The sequence below is a fragment of the Centropristis striata genome, chromosome 7 (genome assembly GCF_030273125.1).
Source record: "Centropristis striata isolate RG_2023a ecotype Rhode Island chromosome 7, C.striata_1.0, whole genome shotgun sequence".
In the NCBI taxonomy this organism is placed as follows: Eukaryota; Metazoa; Chordata; class Actinopteri; order Perciformes; family Serranidae; genus Centropristis; species Centropristis striata.
This window is the reverse complement of record NC_081523.1, coordinates 22,842,105-22,865,805: the sequence shown is the minus strand read 5'-3', so window position 1 is coordinate 22,865,805 and position 23,701 is coordinate 22,842,105. Positions and strand designations below refer to the sequence as shown.

General features: G+C 38.7%; 1 protein-coding gene across 2 annotated transcripts; it reads left to right on the top strand.

Annotated features, from left to right (window-relative positions):
- Nucleotides 1–1,039: 1,039 nt before the first annotated feature.
- Nucleotides 1,040–22,684, top strand: rnf122 (ring finger protein 122). 2 transcript variants are annotated; one of them, XM_059337357.1, is made up of 6 exons: nucleotides 1,040–1,403; nucleotides 9,371–9,527; nucleotides 16,737–16,782; nucleotides 16,870–16,911; nucleotides 17,022–17,101; nucleotides 20,886–22,684. In XM_059337357.1, the coding sequence occupies exons 1-6, from the start codon at nucleotides 1,379–1,381 to the stop codon at nucleotides 20,998–21,000; spliced, it is 465 nt and encodes a 154-aa protein (XP_059193340.1). In that variant the 5' UTR covers nucleotides 1,040–1,378; the 3' UTR covers nucleotides 21,001–22,684. The 2 variants fall into 2 exon arrangements, with proteins under 2 accessions (XP_059193340.1, XP_059193339.1); XM_059337356.1 differs by having other exon boundaries at nucleotides 17,019–17,101.
- The last annotated feature ends 1,017 nt before the right edge of the window (nucleotides 22,685–23,701 follow it).

Here is a 23,701-nt window from a genome sequence, read left to right as displayed (position 1 = left end):
GTCAATGAGGTTAAAAGCTCCAGAAAAAAACTGGAAAAAGTTGACTCTTCTTACTCCCCACAGTCTTAAACTCCGAAAAATATTCTGTTTACTGCCACATAAAAATATTATGGTTGTCAATCGATTTAAATTTTTAGAGCAATTGATGGCAAGGTTGTCCATAGTTAATTACAATAAAAAAATCATGCGTTTTTTATCTGTTCATAATAAGAAGACAGAAAATGTATTCATGCCAAGATTTATTATTGGAAATCAACTAACAACATAGTATTTAGGGAGCTATGTAGTAGTTTATAGTCTGCAACCATCGTAGTCTGTCCCAACTCCTCCACTACTTGTTTTCTTTGATAGGGTGGTGGTTGTTTCACACTGACCTTCGTCCTCCTCAGTGTTACAGTAACTGACCTGCCAAAAGCTAGATGGTTCAGGGCTAACAGGGATGTCTGAATTAGCTGTGTGCTCTTGCAAATAATTTTTTATGCTACATTACTCTGTAACTCAGTTCACATCTACAGTGAATTACTGCAGACAGACCCATCTGCAGAGCTTATACTGCTTGCCATCAATTGATTATCATAACACGACCTGCGTTAATGTTGTGTATAAACAAATCTATGTGAATGCATTATATATCACATCAACTTTGACAGCCATAAATAATATACGTAGAAAGTGTGGGAGAAAAGGGGGGGGGGGGGGGGGCATTGGGACCCACAACTAAGTTTTGCCCGAGAGCTCTCTTAGAAGGGCAATCCCGCTCTGAAAGAGAATGGACTTGGGACTCATAACCTCAGTATTTTTTATTTTTTTTGCCTTGGCAATTAATTAGCCTGTAAAACACACATGCATAAGGAGATGGGACATATGATGGCAGAAAACACACGCAGTCCTTCCAGCCAGGCCGTCACAACACACGCTGACCCAGGCGGCTTGATGATTGGTCTTCCCGCACGTCAATCTCGTCTGCGGGGGCGGGAGTAGGCAAATCCAGCCAGTGCTCTAGTTTCTCACACAGATGCTGCTGCTGGGTCAGTGTTATGCCGTCTATTAATAATAACAGAGTCGAAACAGCCACAGCGAGGAGGAGAAGAAGAAGGGGAAAAGCCACATCACCATTTCTCCTTTTTTCACTCAGCAGGGATGAACCGAATAATGTGACTTAACGCCGCTTCAACTTTCGACAAAAACGCTTTTTATCCTCCTTTTTATTCGTCTTTTTTACAGGTGCCATTGTCTCGTTCACCTTTCACACTGCTGGCACACAGTCACTGGCTCTGCCCGGGGCACTTTATTGCGGTCATCTATCTGCACGGGCGGCTGCAGCTTGTTGGTAAACACGAATCGGATCCCGCCGGCAAGGACTCCCTCTGGTGCATTGATGCACCCGTTTCAGTGGTGTAACGGTGAGCAGTCATTTTATACTGTTAGGCCTCTGAGATATAATGTGCAACACAGCCTGGTATTTAAAGTCGAGTCAATTTGTCATTGCAGTAGTATTGCAGAGCAAGATTGTGGTCTCTTCACCACTCCAGTCTTTTCTAATTTTAGACATTTCTATTGTGAGGAAAGACGATGTGTCGCACTGCATACTAAAGAAAAAACAAAATCACTCCTATTCACAAACTCCTATTGTGTGCTGCTTAACAAAGACTAAAGTGTCCTACACTTTATTTTGACAACCCTATTTAGAATTTAGAAGAACTATAAAACCCAAATGCCAAATTATTTATAACACTATAATATAATATTATGAAGTATTCAGGTATTTATATATGTGTTTATTAATGTAATTGTCAACAACCCATAGGTGGAGGCCCAAATGATATATTGGATGAAACAACAATTGTAAATATATAAAATATGTCTTCATATGAGAAGTTATAATTGCGGACAAATATGGAAAAATAATAAATACTTTAAAATGTCCTTATTTCTGCCTTTAAGTACATTATTTAAGCTGCAATGATTAGTCGATTGATAGAAAATGAATCTGCTGCTATTCTAAGTGTAGTCATTTTTCAAGGAAAATGGGTTCTGAGATGCGCTGATTTGAATCTTTTCTTTGTCATCTATGACAGTAAAGCTAATGTTTTTGTATTGATCAAATACAACCAATATTACAAAAAAAGTTGGGACACTGTATAAAACTTAATAACAACAGAATGCAATGATTCACAAATCCTTTGCGACCTACATTCAATTCAAAACAGTACAAAGACAAGACAAGTCATGGTCAAGTGTCCTAACATTTTTTTAAATACATCACCATTGGTTGTGGGAAAATATAATGAGCATTTTCCAAAATGTTTTCACAATTATCAACAAAAAGATTAATAGAGAAGATATTTGGTGGATTAATTGATAATTAAATTATTGTTAAATTATAGTATGCTAGAAACCATTTATACATGTGTTGTATAGTACAAAGTGCTAAATGAAAGGACTTAAAGTAAAGTGTCACCCACATATTGGTTGAATTTTTAAGTTACCTACAGTATTCCTTTAATATTCTAATAATATTCTTTATAATGGCAGATGTTTTCTGGTGAAGAACATGTTGAAACAGCAATTATCTGATTGCTTAATCAATTTGTGAATTGGCTGGTAGAATAAGATACTGTTTAGTCAATGGAAACCTTTATTTGCATCTAAATTACTTCTAATTGAGAGCCACACAAGGCCAGTCTTTGTGCTCTCCATGTAACGTTTTGCCTCTGTGTGTAATCTTGTTTACACTGACTGACTCTATCTCACTTACACTCCTCACGGCCTTCACCAATTATCTGCAGAAGCCACAAAGTCTGAACAACTTTCTCTGTCTTGTTTGGAAAACCACTGTTTGTGACCGGAGGCGCATCTTTCAGGCTCAAACAAAAACAATCCCTTCATGGCAGTGAAATGGTGTGTCAGTGCTTCATTGTCACGTTGAGACCTGGTGAAGATGATGGATTAGTCGTCTTTTTTTTCTCCTCTGGCTTCGCCTATTTGAGTGCAGCAGCCACAGCAGCCTCCTCGGTGGACTGTTGGTGGTGTTCAGACAAGAACAATTACTCCCTTTGTGCTGCTCAACTCCCCTGCTATTCGTAGGGGAAATAGTACACACACACACACACACACACACAGTATCAAAGAGTGACATTCTGCTGGAAAAATGAGGCAGTATCAGGCAGTCACAGCACACAGCTCGGTGTGTCAGTGTATCTGTGATCATGCCTACAGTGTTTATGTGTGACACATGTAGCACTTTCATGCATGTGATGGGGACTTTTGAGCCCAACCTACTTTCTTCTTCTTCAGCAGTCATGCAGGCAGGCTTGAGTGTTTCCCCCCATGTGAACTGTTGAATATTTGATGGGAAGTTCTGTCTTTAATGCAAGCGGCAGCAGCGGCAGAAGCAGCTTTGTGTGAACACGGCGTATATAGGACAAAACCCTACCAGGCATCTCATAGGAGCTGTCAGGGAAGCTGCCATAGTCGAGGCATTTTACAGCTCTATCAAATCACGGAGGGACTTTCTTGCCGTTTTGAACAACAACACGAGAATTTGTCTGACAGCTGAAACGCGACACAGACGACTCAGATTCTTTGAAAATGAGAACTTTGGCTATGGCTAGCTTTCATCCTTGTTCGCAGCATCTGCTACTCTCGGAGCCATGGCAACGGGGCACCTCCTGAGTGGGCCAATATATAGGTCAGTGGTCATGCAGGGCTCCACCCATAGCAAAATACCACATATAGCTGTCTGCTCTCCATGCATACAAAGGTGGAGGAGGAAGATGTGAGCGCCCATCCATAGACAGTCGTGACATGGCACACACACGCACAAAGACTTGAATACAAATGACCCAGATTTGGTTTGTGACTCTGCAGCAGCTTCACAGGTGATTTGTGCCATCAGCTGTGCAGTGACATGAATACATATATTCCCCGCCCCCCCTCGCTGTATGTTTCTCTTTGTCTGCCGAGGATCTCTGTGAAGCAGATTGTTCAACATGATTTAAAGGCGATGGAGGAAATTAGGTCTACATCTATATGGCCGGCTGTTTGTTTGTGTGTTCTCATCCACGTGTGTCCTGCTGTCATTGTGGACACTGAGGTCAAGCCCTGTATATTAACATGGAGGAGCTTACATCATGAAAAGGAGTTTTACATTTTAAAATAATGAGCACATGCTACAGAGGTTGTTTTTTAAAGCTTATTATGATTAAATATCTGGACGGTTTTCAAGCAAGACTAGGGACTTTCTGGCACGACTTCCCCTACCTCCAAGGTAGGGCGAGGAGGAAAGTCCCTCAATCAAAAGTCTACTTCAATAAAAGTACAGAAGTGTTATCATCAAACAGTGCTATCAGTATCACACTACAGGGAGTGCAGAATTATTAGGCAAGTTGTATTTTTGAGGATTAATTTCATTATTGAACAACAACCATGTTCTTAATGAACCCAAAAGACTCATTAATATCAAAGCTGAATATTTTTGGAAGTTATAGTGGGGCTTTTTTAGTTTTAGCTATTTTAGGAGGATATATGTGTGTGCAGGTGACTATTACTGTGCATAATTATTAGGCAACTTAACAAAAAACAAATATATTCCCATTTCAATTATTTATTTTCACCAGGGAAACCAATATAACAGCTCAACATTCACAAATATACATTTCTGACATTCAAAAACAAATCAGTGATCAATATAGCCACCTTTCTTTGCAAGGACACTCAAAAGCCTGCCATCCATGGATTCTGTCAGTGTTTTGATCTGTTCACAATCAACATTGCGTGCAGCAGCAACCACAGCCTCCCAGACACTGTTCAGAGAGGTGTACTGTTTTCCCTCCTTGTAAATCTCACATTTGATGAGGGACCACAGGTTCTCTATGGGGTTCAGATCAGGTGAACAAGGAGGCCATGTCATTAGTTTTTCTTCTTTTAGACCCTTTCTTGCCAGCCATGCTGTGGAGTACTTGGATGCGTGATGGAGCATTGTCCTGCATGAAAATCATGTTTTTCTTGAAGGATGCAGACTTCTTCCTGTACCACTGCTTGAAGAAGGTGTCTTCCAGAAACTGGCAGTAGGACTGGGAGTTGAGCTTGAGTCCATCCTCAACCCGAAAAGGCCCCACAAGCTCATCTTTGATGATACCAGCCCATACCAGTACCCCACCTCCACCTTGCTGGCGTCTGAGTCGGACTGGAGCTCTCTGCCCTTTACCGATCCAGCCACGGGCCCATCCATCTGGCCCATCAAGACTCACTCGCATTTCATCAGTCCATAAAACCTTAGAAAAATCAATCTTGAGATATTTCTTGGCCCAGTCTTGACGTTTCAGCTTGTGTGTCTTGTTCAGTGGTGGGCGTTTTTCAGCCTTTCTTACCTTGGCCATGTCTCTGAGTATTGCACACCTTGTGCTTTTGGGCACTCCAGTGATGTTGCAGCTCTGAAATATGGCAAAACTGGTGGCAAGTGGCATCTTGGCAGCTGCACGCTTGACTTTTCTCAGTTCATGGGCAGTTATTTTACGCCTTGGTGTTTGGCAGCCTTTTGAGTGTCCTTGCAAAGAAAGGTGGCTATATTGGTCACTGATTTGTTTTTGTTTTGTTTTTGAATGTCAGAAATGTATATTTGTGAATGTTGAGCTGTTATATTGGTTTCCCTGGTGAAAATAAATAATTGAAATGGGAATATATTTGTTTTTTGTTAAGTTGCCTAATAATTATGCACAGTAATAGTCACCTGCACACACATATATCCTCCTAAAATAGCTAAAACTAAAAAAGCCCCACTCCAACTTCCAAAAATATTCAGCTTTGATATTAATGAGTCTTTTGGGTTCATTAAGAACATGGTTGTTGTTCAACAATTAAATTAATCCTCAAAAATACAACTTGCCTAATAATTCTGCACTCCCTGTATATATCATATGCTTACAGAGACCAGCAACAAGTTTATTTTTTTTAATTGACATGCACTGGCCCTGTTTCTTGGTCGCAATAATTAAAAAAATAATTTTGTGTTCTGGGTCGTGTAAAGAACAGTAATATCTACCATTTTATCATTATCAGATTTTCCAAACTCAAAATCTATTTGGGTAGCCAGGCAAACAAGACAAACTTGCCAAAATCATGTTTTATTTGCTTTGGCAGATATGTCCAATCCCTCTCCCATTCAAACAGACAGCACAGATATCACAACATTTAGCGAATATGGGCCACGTCACATACAAACTTATGAGACTTAACTGTCAAACTGGGCAGCACTGATCAAATATGCACTAAGATTCTGGTTTGTGTTGCCTATTTCTCGCATCAAATGTTTTCAGGAACACATTTTGGTGACTGTTTAGCTGTCATTTGAGAAATTTTGTGACCAGGCCACCATTTTTCCTGCTTACAAATGGACCAAGCACCGCCCCAACTTGCGTGGGATTGGTCAGTAGCCTACTATGTCACACAGTTCATTGCTTTGATTAGTTGTAGGTTTATACCGAGGCATTTTTGTGTGTTTTCATTGATAATGGCCATTGGAAATCAAAACTTAAGTGAGTGGTTCCAGTCTAACAGGCATTTGCAAATTAGTCTTGTGTTGCCAGTCAATATGGGCAGTGGCCTCAAATATCCAATGTTTCAGGTTATAGTTTCCAACCCAGAGGTAAGGTTAGATCTGGACATGTTTGTGACAAATTGGATAATTGAACTTCTTTGGCCTTAAACAGTTATTATATTAAGTTAAACTACCTGAGATATTTAAAGGGGAAAACCACTTTTTGTGGTACTGTTATCACCACATCAGAAACCTGACAGGGGACCAAGACTTGACTCTGATTTATTGTAAGGGATCACAAGCCAAAAATATTGGGAACCACCGGTTTAATCTGTAAAAACATGTTGAATTTTTTTTGGGAAGATTATCCTATGTTTTTTTATGTAAAATATGAATCTGCAAAGTAAATAAGCACTACAAATAAAAAATAGAACTGCCTCTGAAATGTAGTAGTAGAAGTATAAAGTTGCATGAAATAGAAATACTCAAGTGAAGTACAAGTATCCCAAAATTGCACTAAAGAACAGCACTTTGTGTTTAATTTACAAACATGGAGGTGTCTGATAGAGATCCCGTCTCGCTGAGTGAAGTCATTTAGCGGTGAAACTTGAATCCGAAGCCATCGACGGGTCTCAATAAATGGAGCATCACTGTTCATTCAGAGAGAGTGGATCTACGAGGCGGGAAGTATTGATCCTCTCATACTGCATTTTCCAGTGTGAGGCGGGAAAAATGTCAGATAGAAATGTCAGCGTGTCACTTTGGCTGCATGAGTGAATAGAAATATCAGGATCTATAAAGAAATGTGCCACAAGAAAATCCTCATCACAGGGATATGAAGCTGGTAAAGGTCTCCATTCATCCATCCATCAGTGCATTCACCCGTTCATTAATCCATACATCCATTTGTTTTTCCATCCCCCCCATCCATCTGTCTGTCCATTCATACATCCATTTCTCCATCTTCCTGTATTACTGGCCTATTTTCTTATCCCTCATCCATTCTTCTATCTGTCTGTCCATCTATCCATTTTCAAAATTCTCACCACCCATTAAATCACCTATTTGTCACTCTCTCCGTCTGTCTGTATGTATGTATCTAGTCATCTGTACATCCATCAGTCAATTAATCCGCCCATCTATCTGTCTGTCAATCCATCCATTTTCTGAAATTCTCATTCCCCATTAATCATCATGGTGTGCCCACCAGCCCACCGTAGACAGGCTACCAGTCCATCTTAGGACCAGTAAACATAGACAGACATTCACACCTACAAATAATTTAGACTTTCCGGTCCAAATGACCTGCATGTCCTGCATGTTGTGGGGAAACTGGACCAGCGAAAACAAGAATATCATGCAAACTTTACACAGAAGAAGCAGCTGGTGAATTTATTTCTCGCAAAGCTCTTAACTGTATTTTCATACAGTACAGTACAGTTGTTTCTACTATATGATAAGTTGCTGCCGTGTGGCTAGGAAGAGTGTGGATTTCTCTCTGATTAAACCTCACACAGGCAGAATTCACTCAATCTGCTGCTGTAGTCTTTGCTCAAAATGAAAACCTTAAATTGTCTCGTCGTCTTTCAATTCACTATCACTCACTGGGTTAGTGTGACCCTGATCTCACAAAGCCCCCTCTCACATGCAGATACTGACTTCTCATTACCCATGCAGACGCACAAAACACAAGCATGCTCTCTGTCTCCTGTCGTCTCTGTCTAAGCTACAACTGTTTATGTGCACAAGTTTCTAACTAGGGATCTGAGAATTCATTGTTTTCTCATTTTGTCAAACATGATAAATACCATAAGAAACACTGCATTAAATATGGTAGGATTTAGTGGATTTGCCAACAAATTGGTCATTTCAGTCTTAGACTACTAGAGATTTATTTCGGTGATTAGTCATTAAAATCTTAAGTCAACTCACTGATTAGAGAAGAAAAATGAGTGTTTGTCAAGTACTTCCATGAACTTCTGTACACTGCGTACATTAAGCAACATTTCCACATTTGTTCTTCAATCCTCCCCCTCCCCCAACTCTCTACCTCTGACCTTGACTGCAGACAGCGGTGCTACAGTGATAATCTATTTCATGGTAAAACAAACACACACAGGACTACAGTGAAGACAAAGGTGGTGGGGAGGGGGGGGGCCTTTAATGGAAATACCATCTGTTTCGGTTGGAACACACGGCAGAGTTCTCCCTAAAAGCACTCAGTTCAAGACATGAAAACAGTCATTGTTAGTGTATGAGAATCTTAATCTAAAAAAAGAGATTTAATGCCGCTATTTTGATCAAAATGCTCTCACTGATTCTCAGAAGTACGAGTGCTTTAAGTCCAAACTGATTAAGTAGTTTGCAACATTAAATAATGATTTAAGTGGGCTGAGCTAATTTAATCTTTTTGTCTATGGCTTAGTGTTCTTGTCTGTCTTTGACCTGTTTATCAGACAAAGAAGTGTGGATTTGCCGTGTTATAAGAGACACAACCATGTTGCTTGGATACCACATTAAAAAGTGCTTTACATGTTTAAGTACAACATTGAAGAGGACTCATTTTCCTCAGAGGAAAGTGCACTTGCCGTCTTTCTCTACCTTTTCAGCCTTTGTGTCTGTGCATGTGTGTGTGTGTGTGTAAAGCTTCAATTTCTGACTTCCATTAGAGGCGATTACAGCTGCAGGTCTGACCCTCAGCTGCCCGTGAATAGTAGACTACTTTAAATGTGTGTACAGTTCCAAAAGTTCTTTTGAGTCATATTCTCGTATGTATCAGGCCTTCATTTTCTTGTAAATGTATTTTTAAATCTTCCCTCTGTGTTTGTTTAGGGTGCTTCTGTGGTCTGGGACTGGTTTACTCAAACAAGTCGTGCACCATGCCGCCCATCACCTTCCACGACCTGCCTCTCAACATTTACATGGTCATCTTTGGGACAGGCATCTTTGTCTTCATCCTGAGCCTCATCTTCTGCTGTTACTTCATTAGGTGAGTGATGATTGAAAACAAGAAATGTGGTGTCAAATCTATACTTCCCTTGATTGATACCAAACAGAACGCTTTGTACTGTGTGAGGCTGTACTGCAGCTGCATTGAATGCTAAAATCACATGCTAACATACTCACAAGGACAATGCTAAAATGCTGATAAGAAGGTATAATGTCACCATTTAATGTAGTGCTTAAATATCAAGGCTCCAGCTACCTTTTTCCCCCAATGAGTACATGTGCTCCAAAAATGAAGTCTCTAGATCTCTGGAGACAGTATCTGGAGCTCCTGTCTGCTCGCCATCTGTCTCTGGAGCTGCTGTCCACTCTCTTTCCAGCAAAATAGTCTGCCAGTGGCGGGAGTGTGGCAGAGGGGCCGTTAGAATCAGTCAGTGTGTGCTTATAGAAATACAGATCTGCGTATGCTAATGTTTGCCAACTATGTAACACAAAGCAAAACCAAGGCTGATGAAAATGTCACTTTTATGTGATCATGAACCAAATTTCATGGCAATCCATCCAATAATTGTTGAGATATTTTTAGTCTGGACCAAAGTGGTCTACCGACCGACATTGCCATCTATAAAAAAAAAATCCACAAAATGGAGTGTGTGTGTGTGTGTGTGTGTGTGTGTGTGTGTGTGTGGGCTAGACACACAGTGAGGGAGGTAGCTAAAAAATAAAAAAAGAGGAACAGGGTGACCTCTCCCGCTGTTGACTGTGAACTCCCTGATGAGCTGAGGGGACGTTTGTGTCTGAAGGACGGGATGTGAGGCAACAGGAAGCAGCCCATTACAATGTGTGAGGACAGCAGCGAGGAAAACTGCAGCGAGACTAGAATAAACAAGACCTGAATAGCACACAGTGGGAGTACACAAAAACATCACACATGAACGTCTGCAGTGGGCAAAATATCATCAGGAAATGTTAACACCTGCAGTAGGTTTGCCTTTCATCTGGAGTGCTCTTCGGATGACAGAATGTCTGTATTTGGAAAATTACATCCAATAATGTGCTATTTTCAGTGTTTTATATGATTTTGAATTGCAGTCAGAATTGCTTCTGTTATCAAAATGTCAAACAATTAAAATAAACTTGTGTCTGTCGGCTGGAGACACACAGAGCAATCAGAACACAAATTGCACGTCGCTAACAGTGGGTAGCTGGTCTCCAGTAGGTATGTGGCGCTTTTAGCTCAATCTTGTGCATTTGCCTCCTGTGCAGATCATTCTTTTTCTATAATTAGATATAAATGAAATCGTGCAGCAGGAGTATGACAATTTAATCAACTTCTAAATGCCTTTAAAACATAGTTTATTCTTGAACTCTGCACCAGTTGACAGAAGAATCTCCAAACAAGCTCTATTCAGCAGCTGTTCAGGAGCTTTTGTCTCATTCTACAATTAAACATGTTGGTTATTTTATTAAAAGAATAGAAAATAGTAGCTTTTAGTTGTGGACCTGACTCTGTAGTTCCCCTCGGCATCACAGAGGTTTTTGCGTGTTTTAACCCAGCTGCAGCCTCCGAGTCTGAAAAGTGAAGCCAGTGTGGAAGTGTTTGAAATCTGCATTCCTTCTAATGGCCAGCAGGGGGCGACTCCACTGGCTGCAAAAGAAGTCCAATTGTATAGAAGTCAAGGAGACAATTACCTTACATCTTTGTCAACAGCTTTTTTCAATGACAAGAGCAAACTTTGAGCCTCATCTTTTAAACCAAAATGTAGGATAAATTAAGAAAATTGAAATTGACCTTTTTTTCTAATGAAACTAAGGATGAATTTTGCACACTATTAAGTGGTAAAAGTTTTTTTTTTTCATATTGCGAATTTCTGTGCAAGCTTGTTTAAAAGGCAGAACAACATGCACCAATTTAGAACATTTTTTTAATTTCAGGGATAATTTTACTTTGTAGATATTAAGCAGAGAACAATAACCCTTGCGATAACATTTCTGTAATCGTGAGTGTTTTGTTTGCTCCAGGCTTGACACTAAATTGACCATCAACTCTGTCAGGAAAGCTCGATCCGTCCTGTTTTTCTTGAAGCACTCGCCTATGAATCATAACCAATGAGTCACATCCTTTCGGCTCCATTAACAAGCTGAAGGTAGTCTTGAGTAGGAGTGTGATTGTGAATTCATTTATAGACTGGGTGATTCATCAGATGAATACTGAGTGATGAATGCCATTCTCTGTTGGGGGCAGACTTCGTATTATCCACTCAGACGGGCTCTCTCTAAATCGTGTGTCAGGGAGTTTGTGATGTTCGATTTTAGGATTGGGATCACTTAAAAATCTTGCTCTTTTACTCTTTGTGACATTTCTATCAAGTTTTCCAAAAAGCCCTGAGATCTGGGTAAATTTGCAGAACACAAACATACACACAAATACTCAATTCCAGCCTTCATATTTAAACGGTTCTATTAGTGGCACAAACTGGGGGTGTACACAGCAGTACCTGCAGTGCAACATGGCGAGGATGCCAAAAGCACACACCAAAAATATCACATCTTTAATTGTACCCCTGTGTACTCTAGCAGCAGCAGGTCTGTGTTCACTGTATGGAGTTGCACAGCAGCTACAGCAGTCAAAGGGATGCTATGAAAACCACGGACAACCAAGGACAATACAGCAGTAGTGGAAAGTTCTGTGCATAAATATGATTTTGATAAACTTTACTTTACTTGAGTATTTCAATTTTATGCTACTTTATACTTATACTCCACTACATTACAGAGGGAAATATTCTACTTTTTACTGAACTACATTTATGTGATACCTTTAATTACTCTGTATATTAAGCTTTTATTTCAAACATGTTTGATTTGAAACTATGAACCAGTATAGAAACTAGTTAAAAAGTGTTTTACTTCCACCAGCAGTAACATTAAATTGCTGCTCATGTGTTAATATTTTCCAATGATTACATATATACTCCTTGAAAGGGATCATTTTACATAGCAGCCTGTAACTGCTACTTTTATTTAGCCTTTATAGGGCACTCATTAAAATACTTGGAAATTTAAAATTTCGACCATACTTATTGTGTGTTATTGGAGGACATTACAAGACTTTTATTTTAGTGACTTTTTTTCAAAATGTTTCATTTTTATGTTGCAAATCAAGGTAAATTGAGTTATTATTATTATTGTTGTTGTCGTTATTATTATTATTATTATCATCATTATCCTGATTGGTCAGATGCCATGGCGTCACCATTTTTGACGTAGCCTGATCTTCGCTGATTACCACAAAATATATAATGTCAAAAATAACATTTTCTGGTGGCTTTGGGTGGCACAGAGTGCGCATACCACTAAGTCTGAGTCCTTATCACCAGATTCTTTCACCACTGCAGCCCAGTGACTGAGTGCAGAGATATTAAGCCACCAGATACCCAAATAAATTCACTGACTCATTTCATTTACTGTCAGTGATCCTTGAAACTGGCCTGTGAAATACCCCGAGGGTCTAAATCCCAGAGGAGAGTGTCTAGAGCTTACTAACATTGTTATTCATTAGCCAACAACAGGAAACATGACTGCTTAATGTGTTCAGTCAAAAAACATTTAGTAATCAGTAATGCTTCTGAAATCGTAAAATGAAGCTATAAATGTTAATGCAGATGTTATCTTACCTGCAGAGGAATAGAAGACAGGAAGAGATTTGGGAAAATAAAGTGACAGTTAATTCCAAAAAGTTTCAGCGGCAGAAAGGGCGGAACTGAGGTCATCTTCTTAAGAGAGTCGACTGCTTATCAGGAGAGAGAGACAGACAGAGTGTGTGTGTGCGTGTGTGTGTGTGTGTGTGTGTGTGTGTGTGTGTGTGTGTGTGTGTGTGTGTGTGTGTGTGTGAGAGAGGGAGAGAGAGAGAGAGAGAGAGAGAGAGAGAGACGTCTATTAAGTTGGTTAAATCTGTGGAAAAAGTTTATTTTTAAGAAGAGACATTTGGCTTATAAAAGTTTTTCCCTGTAACATAGAATGACCAGGAACAATAAATGTGTCTGCAGAGATCATTGTTCCAAGTCTGCAGCACTGGAATAATTATACACTTTTATTGTATTTATTCGTAATCAATGAATATATCTGGTGTTCAGTCCCACCAATCTGAGGTCCAGCTATGGATCTGTGGATTTCTACATTTTGAAATCAAAGAGATCATGAAATGGAAACTGCACATTTCAAAGCAGAAAATAAATTGCAAGATGGTGTATTATAGGCAGTCACGTTAGTGAACATTAGCTAAACATACACGACATAGAACGTGACATAGAACGTGACATAGTTATGTATGGAAGTTAACTTAAAAGTCAACAACATTGACTTTGGGTTTTGACATTTTTTGACCCATCCATCCATCCCAACTGACTCCCGACACGGACTTTGTTGCTCTTTATACTACGTCATCAGACTTCCTCCTTTGCCCCCGTCGTTACTAGACGATGATGCCTGAGAACAAATGTCCAAATGGATTGTAATAAACTGTGCATTTTGGCTCATGATTACAACCCCTGTTTGAAAAAAGCTGGGACACTGTGGAAAATGTAAATAAAAACAAAATTCCTCAAATTCAGAATTCAGAGTGAATATTTACAAAAAACAAAACAAAAAAGTTTGTTTTGAACATAAAATATACCTTATTTGTAGAGTTTGTACAGCTGAATATATTATTTGCAAATTATTGCAATTTGTTTTATTAATGTTTTAGAGAACGTCCCAATTTGTTTTAGAATTGGGGTTGTACATGGTTGTATATTTTCGCAGGTATGAGTACACACAGTGAATGAGAAAAGCCTGAATGTCATTACCCAAGGAAACGATGTAATGTTTGATGTGCTGGAATAAAGTCTGTTAAAATGTATTCATGAAAGGAAAGGCAGGTGGTTTTTCTGCACCTTCATTATATCATTCACACCTGTCAAAGTCATTGTTATTTCATACAATAAGAACTGGTCAATAGTAGCTATTTGAAAGAGTTTTCTATTCTTGCAGATCGGGCACAATAGCTGAGCTGAAACACTGAAATCTCCATCATACCCCCTTTCACCCACTTCACATCATTCCCCAGGCATGGGAAACCTCGACACATGTAAAATGTGTATCCTCACATTGTTCTCCATGGGAGATTGTTAGCGTCAATCAGTGTAAACAATAAACCAAGTGACAAACACAGCGAATAACTGTCATTTCCTTACTTTAAGCAGCAAGATGTATGATTATTTTGTTGTTTTGCTTTTCGAGGGAGGATCAGATCACAAATAAACATTCATCTTTCATCTCAGATGCTCTCACTGCATTTAGTTTCAGGCTCAAATCACAGACAGTGATAGACATTTGAGTCTATGTTTAGTTGCGTAAAAACAGGAGGCCAAAAATAACCCGCTGAACAGAAGCAGCACGCCAAGTGATAAAGATCTCCTCTCCTCTATTGTTGGTTATGAGGGCGGTGCGGGGATTGTAAGACGCAACATTCTCATTAACCATGTTTGTGTATATGTGCATGGAAGCGTGTGTGTGTGTTCAGTGTGTGAACAATGTGTGTGTGTGCTTGCAGGGGGAGCATGTATTTGTCTGTGGATGTGTAGCTGTTTGAAAAGAGTTAATTATCAAAGCTTACCCTGCAATTACACAGCTTCTGTTACACGCAGTCCCATAATTTAACCACACAAACTGAAAATCTCACTCTGAACCCAATGAGCTGCTGTTAAACCCAGCTTGGAATAAATACAGACATCTTTATCTCTTAATAAACAAGTGGAAGGTGGTGGAACTAAGTACATTTACTCTTGTACTACACTTAACTACAGTTTACTTATACACGTTGTAGTTTATACTTATTCCACTGCGTTTCAGATTTCAAAATATTGTAGTTTTTAATCCACTATAGTTATCTGTCAGCTATACTTATGAACTGCTTTGCACATTATGGTTTTGCATATGATCTAGCTGCTTAACTACTCAAAAGTATATAAAATTGTTACAGTGAACTCTACTGCAACCAGCAGCAACAATAAAAAGCTGCTTTTATTCTGCAAGACAAAACTTAAGTTCAAAAACTAAATGGTGTTTGCTGATAATACTTCTTTTATGTAAAGCTTCACTAATCACTATTTTCCCGTGCACAAAAGATGTGTGACTATGTATAATGTTAAAAGGGTCACCCACAGTTAATGACGGTACAGTTTTGTAATTTCAGTCGAAAAGTATGAGTAGGAAAATGAACTCAATGTATAGTTTGGATTTTTTTAAGTGGGGTTGCATGAGGTACTTCACCATTAGTCGGTGTATGAACCATTGTGGCCTAAATGGCGTTTACTTTGCTGTCAGACAGCTCTTTATACGTTTACTAGGGGGAGCTGAAGCAGTGATATGCTTTTGTCAAAGCCACCAGACTCCATTGACAAAAACAGTAATTTTACATTGCAGAACATAGGACTTGCTTGTCTGTTGTCTCGATCATTTAGTTTGTTCGTGTTCAGCAAAGTCAAATGACTGGATTTGTCCAAGGAGTCTGGTGCTTTTGAATGGAGTGCAGATGGATAAAACAACTTTAGTTCTCCATGCATAAACTGAAACAGAGCAGCCGAGAACAATGTAAATCGATGAAAGTATTCTAAATATAGTGAACAGCTGGAGTGGACTACCTAAAGTATTTAATACGACCCCACCTCAATACATCCAGACTATCTCTTTGAAAATATCCAAAGTGAAGTACTCATCATGCAGAAAGTGGTCCCCTGTGAGTGTTATCTAAATGTCCATTATTTATAATAATGCTTTCTTGCGGGGGCGTCCCGGTGGCTCACACTGGTAGAGCGCTTACCATTAAGGCTGAGTCCTTGCTGCGGCGGAGCTGGGTTCGAATCCGGCCTGAGCTCCCTTTGCCGCATGTCTTCCCCTCTATCACCCCCTTTCTATCTATCACTTTCAATAAAGCAAAAAATGCCCAAAAAATGCTTTCTTGCGTAGGTTTACTATTTTACATGATGATCACGTGTTTTGTATCTAAATATCTGCAATCTTACCAGTAATTACAGCTGTCAGATAAATGTAGTGGAGTACAAAGTTCAACATTTACCCCTGAAAAAGTTGAAATACTCAAGTAAAATACCTAAAACTGAACTTAAGTACAGTACTTAAGTGAGTGTACACAGATACAGATACAGATTGTAAACAAAGTTATTTATTCATGTGTTTCTCTTTTAATGAACAGCAAACTACGACACCAAGCCCAGAGTGAGCGGTTTGGATACAGAGAGGTAAAATCTGACGTTGACACTTAAACACTCTTTAAGGTGTAAATAAAGAAAAACATCTCTCTGAAACATTTTTCTTTGTTCCTGCAGGTGGTTTTAAAAGGAGATCCCAAGAAGTTAAGTCTTCATGGGGTAAGGATGTGATGTTACTGCACATTAACAGATATCTTAAATGTTTCTATGGATGATAATTTCATCAGATGACTGTCCTCACTCTGTGCTGTCTGTCACTCTCACAGCAGACGTGTGCCGTGTGTCTGGAGGACTTCAAAGTGAAAGACGAGCTGGGAGTGTTGCCATGCCAACATGCTTTCCACAGGAAGTGAGTACAGGAGAGCACAATTTTCTCTTGTTGCCACTTTGCACCCACATGGGTTTATTGCAGTGAAAATGATCGTGTTTGATCTGACGTTCAGGAGTTACAGCGATACCTTTGGTTGATTTATTCCTGACTGCAGCACAGCACTTCAAGAGCTCTTGATCAACGGCGCTGACATTCAGGGAGGAGTGGTCAGGGAAATAGCGAATACCCAGCATGCACCAGGTAGACAGCAGTTAGAGTTATTGTTAATATCTCATAGGGGAAGCTTTCCTGTTCTTTATTATGTGTCTAAAATGTGATACGGTGATATTTAATATGAGGAGCATTTTTTTAACGTCAGTATCAATCAGAAGCAACTAAATATAGGAGGTGCATAAAGATAATTTGATATAGTTTGCACAATAAGAAAAATGTAAGTGATATGCGGCTTACAGAGATAATTGGAAACTGATTGGTTGAAATGAAGAAGAATGCCCTCGGTCAGTCAAGCATGAATAAAGAGAGACAGTCTAAGTAGATAGAGTAAGCATAAACCGGAGGCTAGTGTAAATCTGTTGTAAAAGTGTGGGTTATTCATAAGACATCAGTTGGAATGTATTTATAAAGAAAGAAAGAGTACAAGGGACATTTTTATGTGTATGTCCAATCAGTTCTGATGGTAAATGTGAAGCATACATTCCTTATAAATTCCTGTGGGCTATAAAGACAGAGAAAGCTGAATTCTACTTCTTGTGGAGCCGTGCTGGCACCAGGAAGCATTGCACACAACTAAAATAAAGCAACAAAATACATTCATAGAAGGTCAATAAAGGAAATATTCCTAGACCTTAACAGAAAAAATACAACCATACACCCTCTGAATAGAAGTTTCTCTCTTTCACCAAACTAAGGCTGAATCCCATTACCACCCCTTCCCCTACCCCTCTGTCTGAGTCTTCCCCTTGCCCCTCAATACAGAGTTGATGGTGGTAGGGGTAAGAACGTTCCCCTAAGAAATGAGACACCCCTCCATCATCATTGATTGACTCTATGGACTGTTACATCAACAGATGTGGCAATTTTAGTCGCATCAACACAATTCAAAATGCCGTCCACACAAGTTGTGATGTCCGTTGACTGGGCCATTTTTCTATATTTACGTCTGTCTGCTACTAACAGAAGACACCGCAACAAATAGCGATAGCAGCTAGCTAGCCATCTACACGAAAAGAGCACTGGAATATTAGCATCGACTACGACTAACTAGTGATTCAAAACAAACTTGAAAATTAAAAAACGCTTTAACATAGCATCATTACACGACTGCCTAAAAGTTTGCGGGTCGCCTTAAAACTTCGGTGACAGGTTATGCGGCGGATGCTGGGAAATTCCTCAAAGCCCTCCCTTTCAAGTGTGGTCCTTCAGAAGCTTCATTTCAAGGGCTACGTAGCCCCATGCCTTGGCCCTAGCCCTTAACTCAAATGAGAATTGAGACAGAACTACCCATCACATGAACGCGCAAAAGCAAGGTGGAGGGTGAAGGGGTGGTAATGGGATTCAGCCTAGGACTAGCGTAATTAACTTGTTAACACACTTTATTCAAACAGGACAGACACAAACAAAACTTATAAAACCATCTTGGATAGTATTTCTACTGTTCTAGTAGCCACCAACTCTGGTTTGATTGAAATAATTCCCTAATTCACAGAGAATGAAACTCTTGAGATGTTTTTCCGTGCTGTCTCTCTACTCTCACTCACAGAGGAAAATTAAAATCACAAAAAAGCGCTCTGATTGTCTTGGTGGTCTTTTCAAATTTGCCGTCTGAATCCTGAATAAGGTCAGCAGTAAAAGTTTCATGCACACACACACGGGCTCTCTGAGGATTGTCGTCTGCGATAGCATCCAACAAAAACTGCCCACGCAGACATACGTTGCAGTAGAATATTCAGATTCTTTTGGCAATGGAGAGCCATCTGAGGAAAGGAACCAACAGTCGGTGTTTGCACTTGATAGCTGAGGTTCTTGAGGGTCCCCACTGGCCATATCCTCCCTGCTGCAGCCGCAGTTTCTCCCCACTGCAATTTTTTGCCGTGTGCTCTGGCTCAAACACATGGTCGCCCATATAGTTGGAATAATTTTGTTTTCAGACACAATCCTCTGTTAATTGTGGTTTCATTTTCATTGTGATTTGTTTGGAAGAGATTGATTAATAAAGTTTTGAGAAGATATACACTTTCAAGAATAAATCACATATTCATAATAATTTTATGGAAAGAGGTAAAAAATATTTTTATTCCAACTTTATGGGCAACTGTGTAAATACGGCTAAATTACTTTGCTATTGGAAACGTAGCTAGTTTGAAATTCAAGTGATGACAATTAGGATGTTGGCATCTAAAGCACACCCTGCAGCCACAAAAGCTGAAGTAGCCAGTACTTCATGCTAGAGCTGGGCGATATGGACCAAACGTCATATCCCGATATATTTAGGCTGAATATCGATATACAATATATATCCTGATATTTTTATTGCAAAGTGAGAGCAAATGTTCAGTCAAAGCAAATATGACATGTGACAAGTAGTTTTACTGAAACCGTTAATTTAAGTGAACATAAATACTGTATAACAACAGGAGTACCTTTTTAAAAAAACCAAAGCTCCATAAGGTGCATATTTAAATAAAAAAAATATCTTCAATAAAAACAGCCTATGAAATAAAATAGGCCAATCTTTTTCTGAAATAAATTATATATATATTATGTTATATTTATATATATATATATTTATATATTTTTATGAGAAAAGAATAACAAGCATTTCAAAATAACTAAATATGACAAACCCCAGTAAGTGCAGCATTTATATATAAAGAAATATTTTTTTAAACTATATCGATGTATGCAATATGGTCTAATTCCATATCACATTTAAAAATATAGCAATATATTTTTTATATCGATATATCGCCCAGCCCTACTTCATCCTTCTTCCATTCTTCCAACTACTTCACTGTCATGTCAAATGATGCTGCTGGATGCAGGAAAACATGAGACATCATGAGAGCTCAGCTATCTTGGTCAATATATCACACACTGATGAATTTATTGCTTCAATCAATTACATTTACCATAAATAATGTCAAGCATCCTCAGTAAGTGTTTGCCTGTATAAAGATTGGAGACAGGATGGGATGGTGGTGGTGGAGTAAAGCTGGCAGGTGGTTGACTGAAATTCTCAGTTTAATCTCCCAGAACTACGTGAAGGTGGTTTGTTGTGCCATAACAGGTCTGAAATAATATTATTATTTTTAAACACTGGCTGGAAGAACGTGGGCAGAAAAATCATGGTGGGAGAAAATGTGCTTCTGCTTCACTTCATACCAGAGACAAATGTTGTACACTTAACTACATTTATTTTTTACAGTTATAGCTACTTCGAATGTCAAATACTTACATACAAAACATGTGATCAGCTTATGAAATATAATGCATTTTTATGGATTAAACTACCCAACAGTGTCAACCAGCTAAAACACCAAAATGCTGCTTACACATTGATGTATAATAGTTCAAAACCTAAATATACTTTTAGGGTTTTATTTATATACTTTTTGCTGCTAATACTATAATTTAAATCCTGAAAACAGGATATTTTACAGTATTTTCTTTTACTGGAGCAAAATATCCCAGTACTTCTTCCACCACTGCACACTGGCTTTAGTTCAGTGAAACGTCTCTGAGTGATGATATCATGTTGCATGTTCTCTTTTTATTCCTCTCATGTGTGTGATCTCCTGCACAGGTGTCTGGTAAAGTGGCTGGAGGTGCGCTGCGTCTGTCCCATGTGCAACAAACCCATTGCTGGCCCCCCTGAGCAGCACCACAGCATAGGGACTCTACTGGATGAACTGGTGTAACCTCTCGACCCCCCACCAGCCTGGGTGGGACGCCGGCACCCGGGCCAGATATAAGTTAGCGACCAACAGGAGGGGGACACAGTTTTTTGCTGTTTAAAAACATAGCAGAAACACCAACATGATGATAGAAAGTTGGGGTAACCTAGTTACCACCCGGAGAAAGACTCTGAAGGATGCTGTTGCCTAGCAACCTTCTCCAAGATGGCAACACGACACCTTGTGGTGTCTGAGAGATTATCTCCAGCCGCCCACACATCACTCCACCACTCTTCTTTCAACATCCCCCTCTCCACCCGCTCTGACACATCTTCTCTTGTTGCCTCGTGTCAGGTTAATGGCACCACTGAAGAAGAGTTTCATTTTTCACAGTGATGTGGACAAGTGTGCGTTGAAGGGATGACAGCTCTGGGTAGGAGGCACTGATCCCCTCTGAGCATGTGTGAGTGTTGTATGTCACGGTGGTCACAGATATGAAATAATATCAATATGGGCTGAGGTTATTAAAGCTGTTGCTAAATTCTTTCAGAAGAGACTCGAAACGACAAAGGAAATTATGTTTCAACATTCCTTAGCATAAGAACATGTTCATAGAAGTTACACTGCTAGAGTTTATAAAAAACGGACAGGACAAGGGTTTAACAAGAATATCTGGAACCGTCGAGAAGTCCAGAAAAGAAAAAATAATACTGACGTTAAGACGTAGACAGGGCTGATTAAAACTTCTTTCAAGGAAATGAAAACTTTTAAAAAAAGAATTGTGCCTAAGATTATAAATTAAAGCTAAAAAAATGATAGAAAATGCGGATCCGGACGTCATCAGTAGGACTTAAATTATTCATATTATTTAGAAGAAGCAACTCAAGCTGAAGTCCACATGTAGCAAATTAATCAGTATTTCCATCAAGTCAAACCACTTGATTTTTTGCAGATATGTGACACCGATACTGATGTGTAAAATCCATAAAGGTGCCCACTTCTACAGTGATATCATGTATGTTCTACGTGTTGTTTTTTAATAGTTGAGACATGTTTTTGTTGTGTTAATATAGATGGAAGGAACTGAGACTCCCTGCCTTTCACTGTAACAGTTTGGTTGAAATATGTTGATTTTTTTTTCTTTTAGATATTGCACTTTAAATTCACAAAAAAGAAACAGCCTTTGTTCTTCTAAAATGTTTGGATGCATCACAGCGGGTCCCTTGTTTTCAGGTGTGGTGAATCTTTTATAAAAGTCTGTGAAATGTCTAAAAACTGCTTCATGTGAAGAGAAGGGAAGCAGCAGTGCAGATTCTCGGTGTTGTTCTGTGAATTCATCTGGGAAGCAACTAAGTCTCACTTTGATACATTTTTCTGTGGCATTATTGCTGGTGATTCTGTTTTTACATTCCTCCGTCGTAGTTTTGTTTGTGATTTACAGATTCAGAAAGCGAAACACTGCCTAAAATTGAGCACAAAACTCACAAAGCACATTGTCCAGATACAGAAGGCACCTACACTGTAATTAAAAGCTAAACACACACACGTGAGGCTGTTCAAGTCACATGAGTCCGTGTGCCAAGAAATAAAGAAAAGAAAATGTCTAAGAGATTTGTTCACTCTAATTCTGGCCACATTCCACATTTTGTAATCCAAACAGATGTAAATAACTTGAACCAATAATAAATACAGTTGTCTGTTTTGTTCAGCTTCTCTTGTTTATGTATGTGGCGCCATCATCAGGTGAAATACTATAAAATGTTTTACATTATTCCATGGGTCCACAGGTCCATAGGTTTTATAGGGTTATAGGTTTTAGAGTTCTGAATTGGTAAAATCTTTTATTTCATAAGAATAAAGAAAGGAACTTTTTTAATATAAAACAGTAAAGACTGGTCAATTATTGTTTCTTTTTATTATCAGTTATTATAATATATGATTGGATATTTTTATTATACGAAAAAATTTCAGAAAATGTGAAAAAAAGTCAAAATTGACAGTATAAAGAGAATCAAGTTTGTATTATATTTTTATTTTGGGAAAGTTAAAAAAGTAATTAAAAAGTCAATATTGGTTTGGATCAAGTATTTTTTGATACTGGCTTCGTAGATACTGGTATGTCTCCTGGACTATAAAAGACAAAAGCAAGATAGTAATTAATAAATTAAAGCAGTAAATAATTTAGAGGAAATACAGTCTATGTTCTGGAGCTGCTTTTTAAAGTAACATGATGCAAGAAATAGTATTTTTACGGTTGCCTACACTGTAAAAAAAGATAAACAATAGCTACTCAATAAAATTGAGGCAACAGATTGCACGCAATATTATTAATGAAATCTAACTACATTACAATTTGAGTTAATAACAACTTAACAGTAAGTGCCTGTCAATTAAAAACAGAATATTGTGTTGGATTCATTCAAAATTCTCCTGATTTAGAATTACATACGCATAAAGATTATATTTAATGTGATCAAAATAAGCAGATTCTATCTCAAACATTTTACATTAAAGTTACTTATACAACTGCCTCAAAATCAAGTACGCATTTATATTTAATACATTTTATCAAATATATTAAGTAAAATGAAATGACTACAGAATAATTTATTACAGTGTATAAAGTTGGAATACTTTTGTTTTAAGACACAATCCTCTGTTAATTGTGGTTTCATTTTCATTGTGACTTATGAATAAAGGTTGATGGTCTACCTGCAGAGCATTG

Bases quoted from the DNA above. Each gene is read 5' to 3' on its own strand.
- rnf122 (XM_059337356.1), top strand. From the start codon at position 1,379: ATGCACCCGTTTCAGTGGTGTAACG. The intron at 9,528-16,736 runs GTGAGTGATGAT...TTTAATGAACAG, and splicing joins TTCTGCTGTTACTTCATTAG to CAAACTACGACACCAAGCCC. The intron at 16,783-16,869 runs GTAAAATCTGAC...TTGTTCCTGCAG, and splicing joins AGCGGTTTGGATACAGAGAG to GTGGTTTTAAAAGGAGATCC.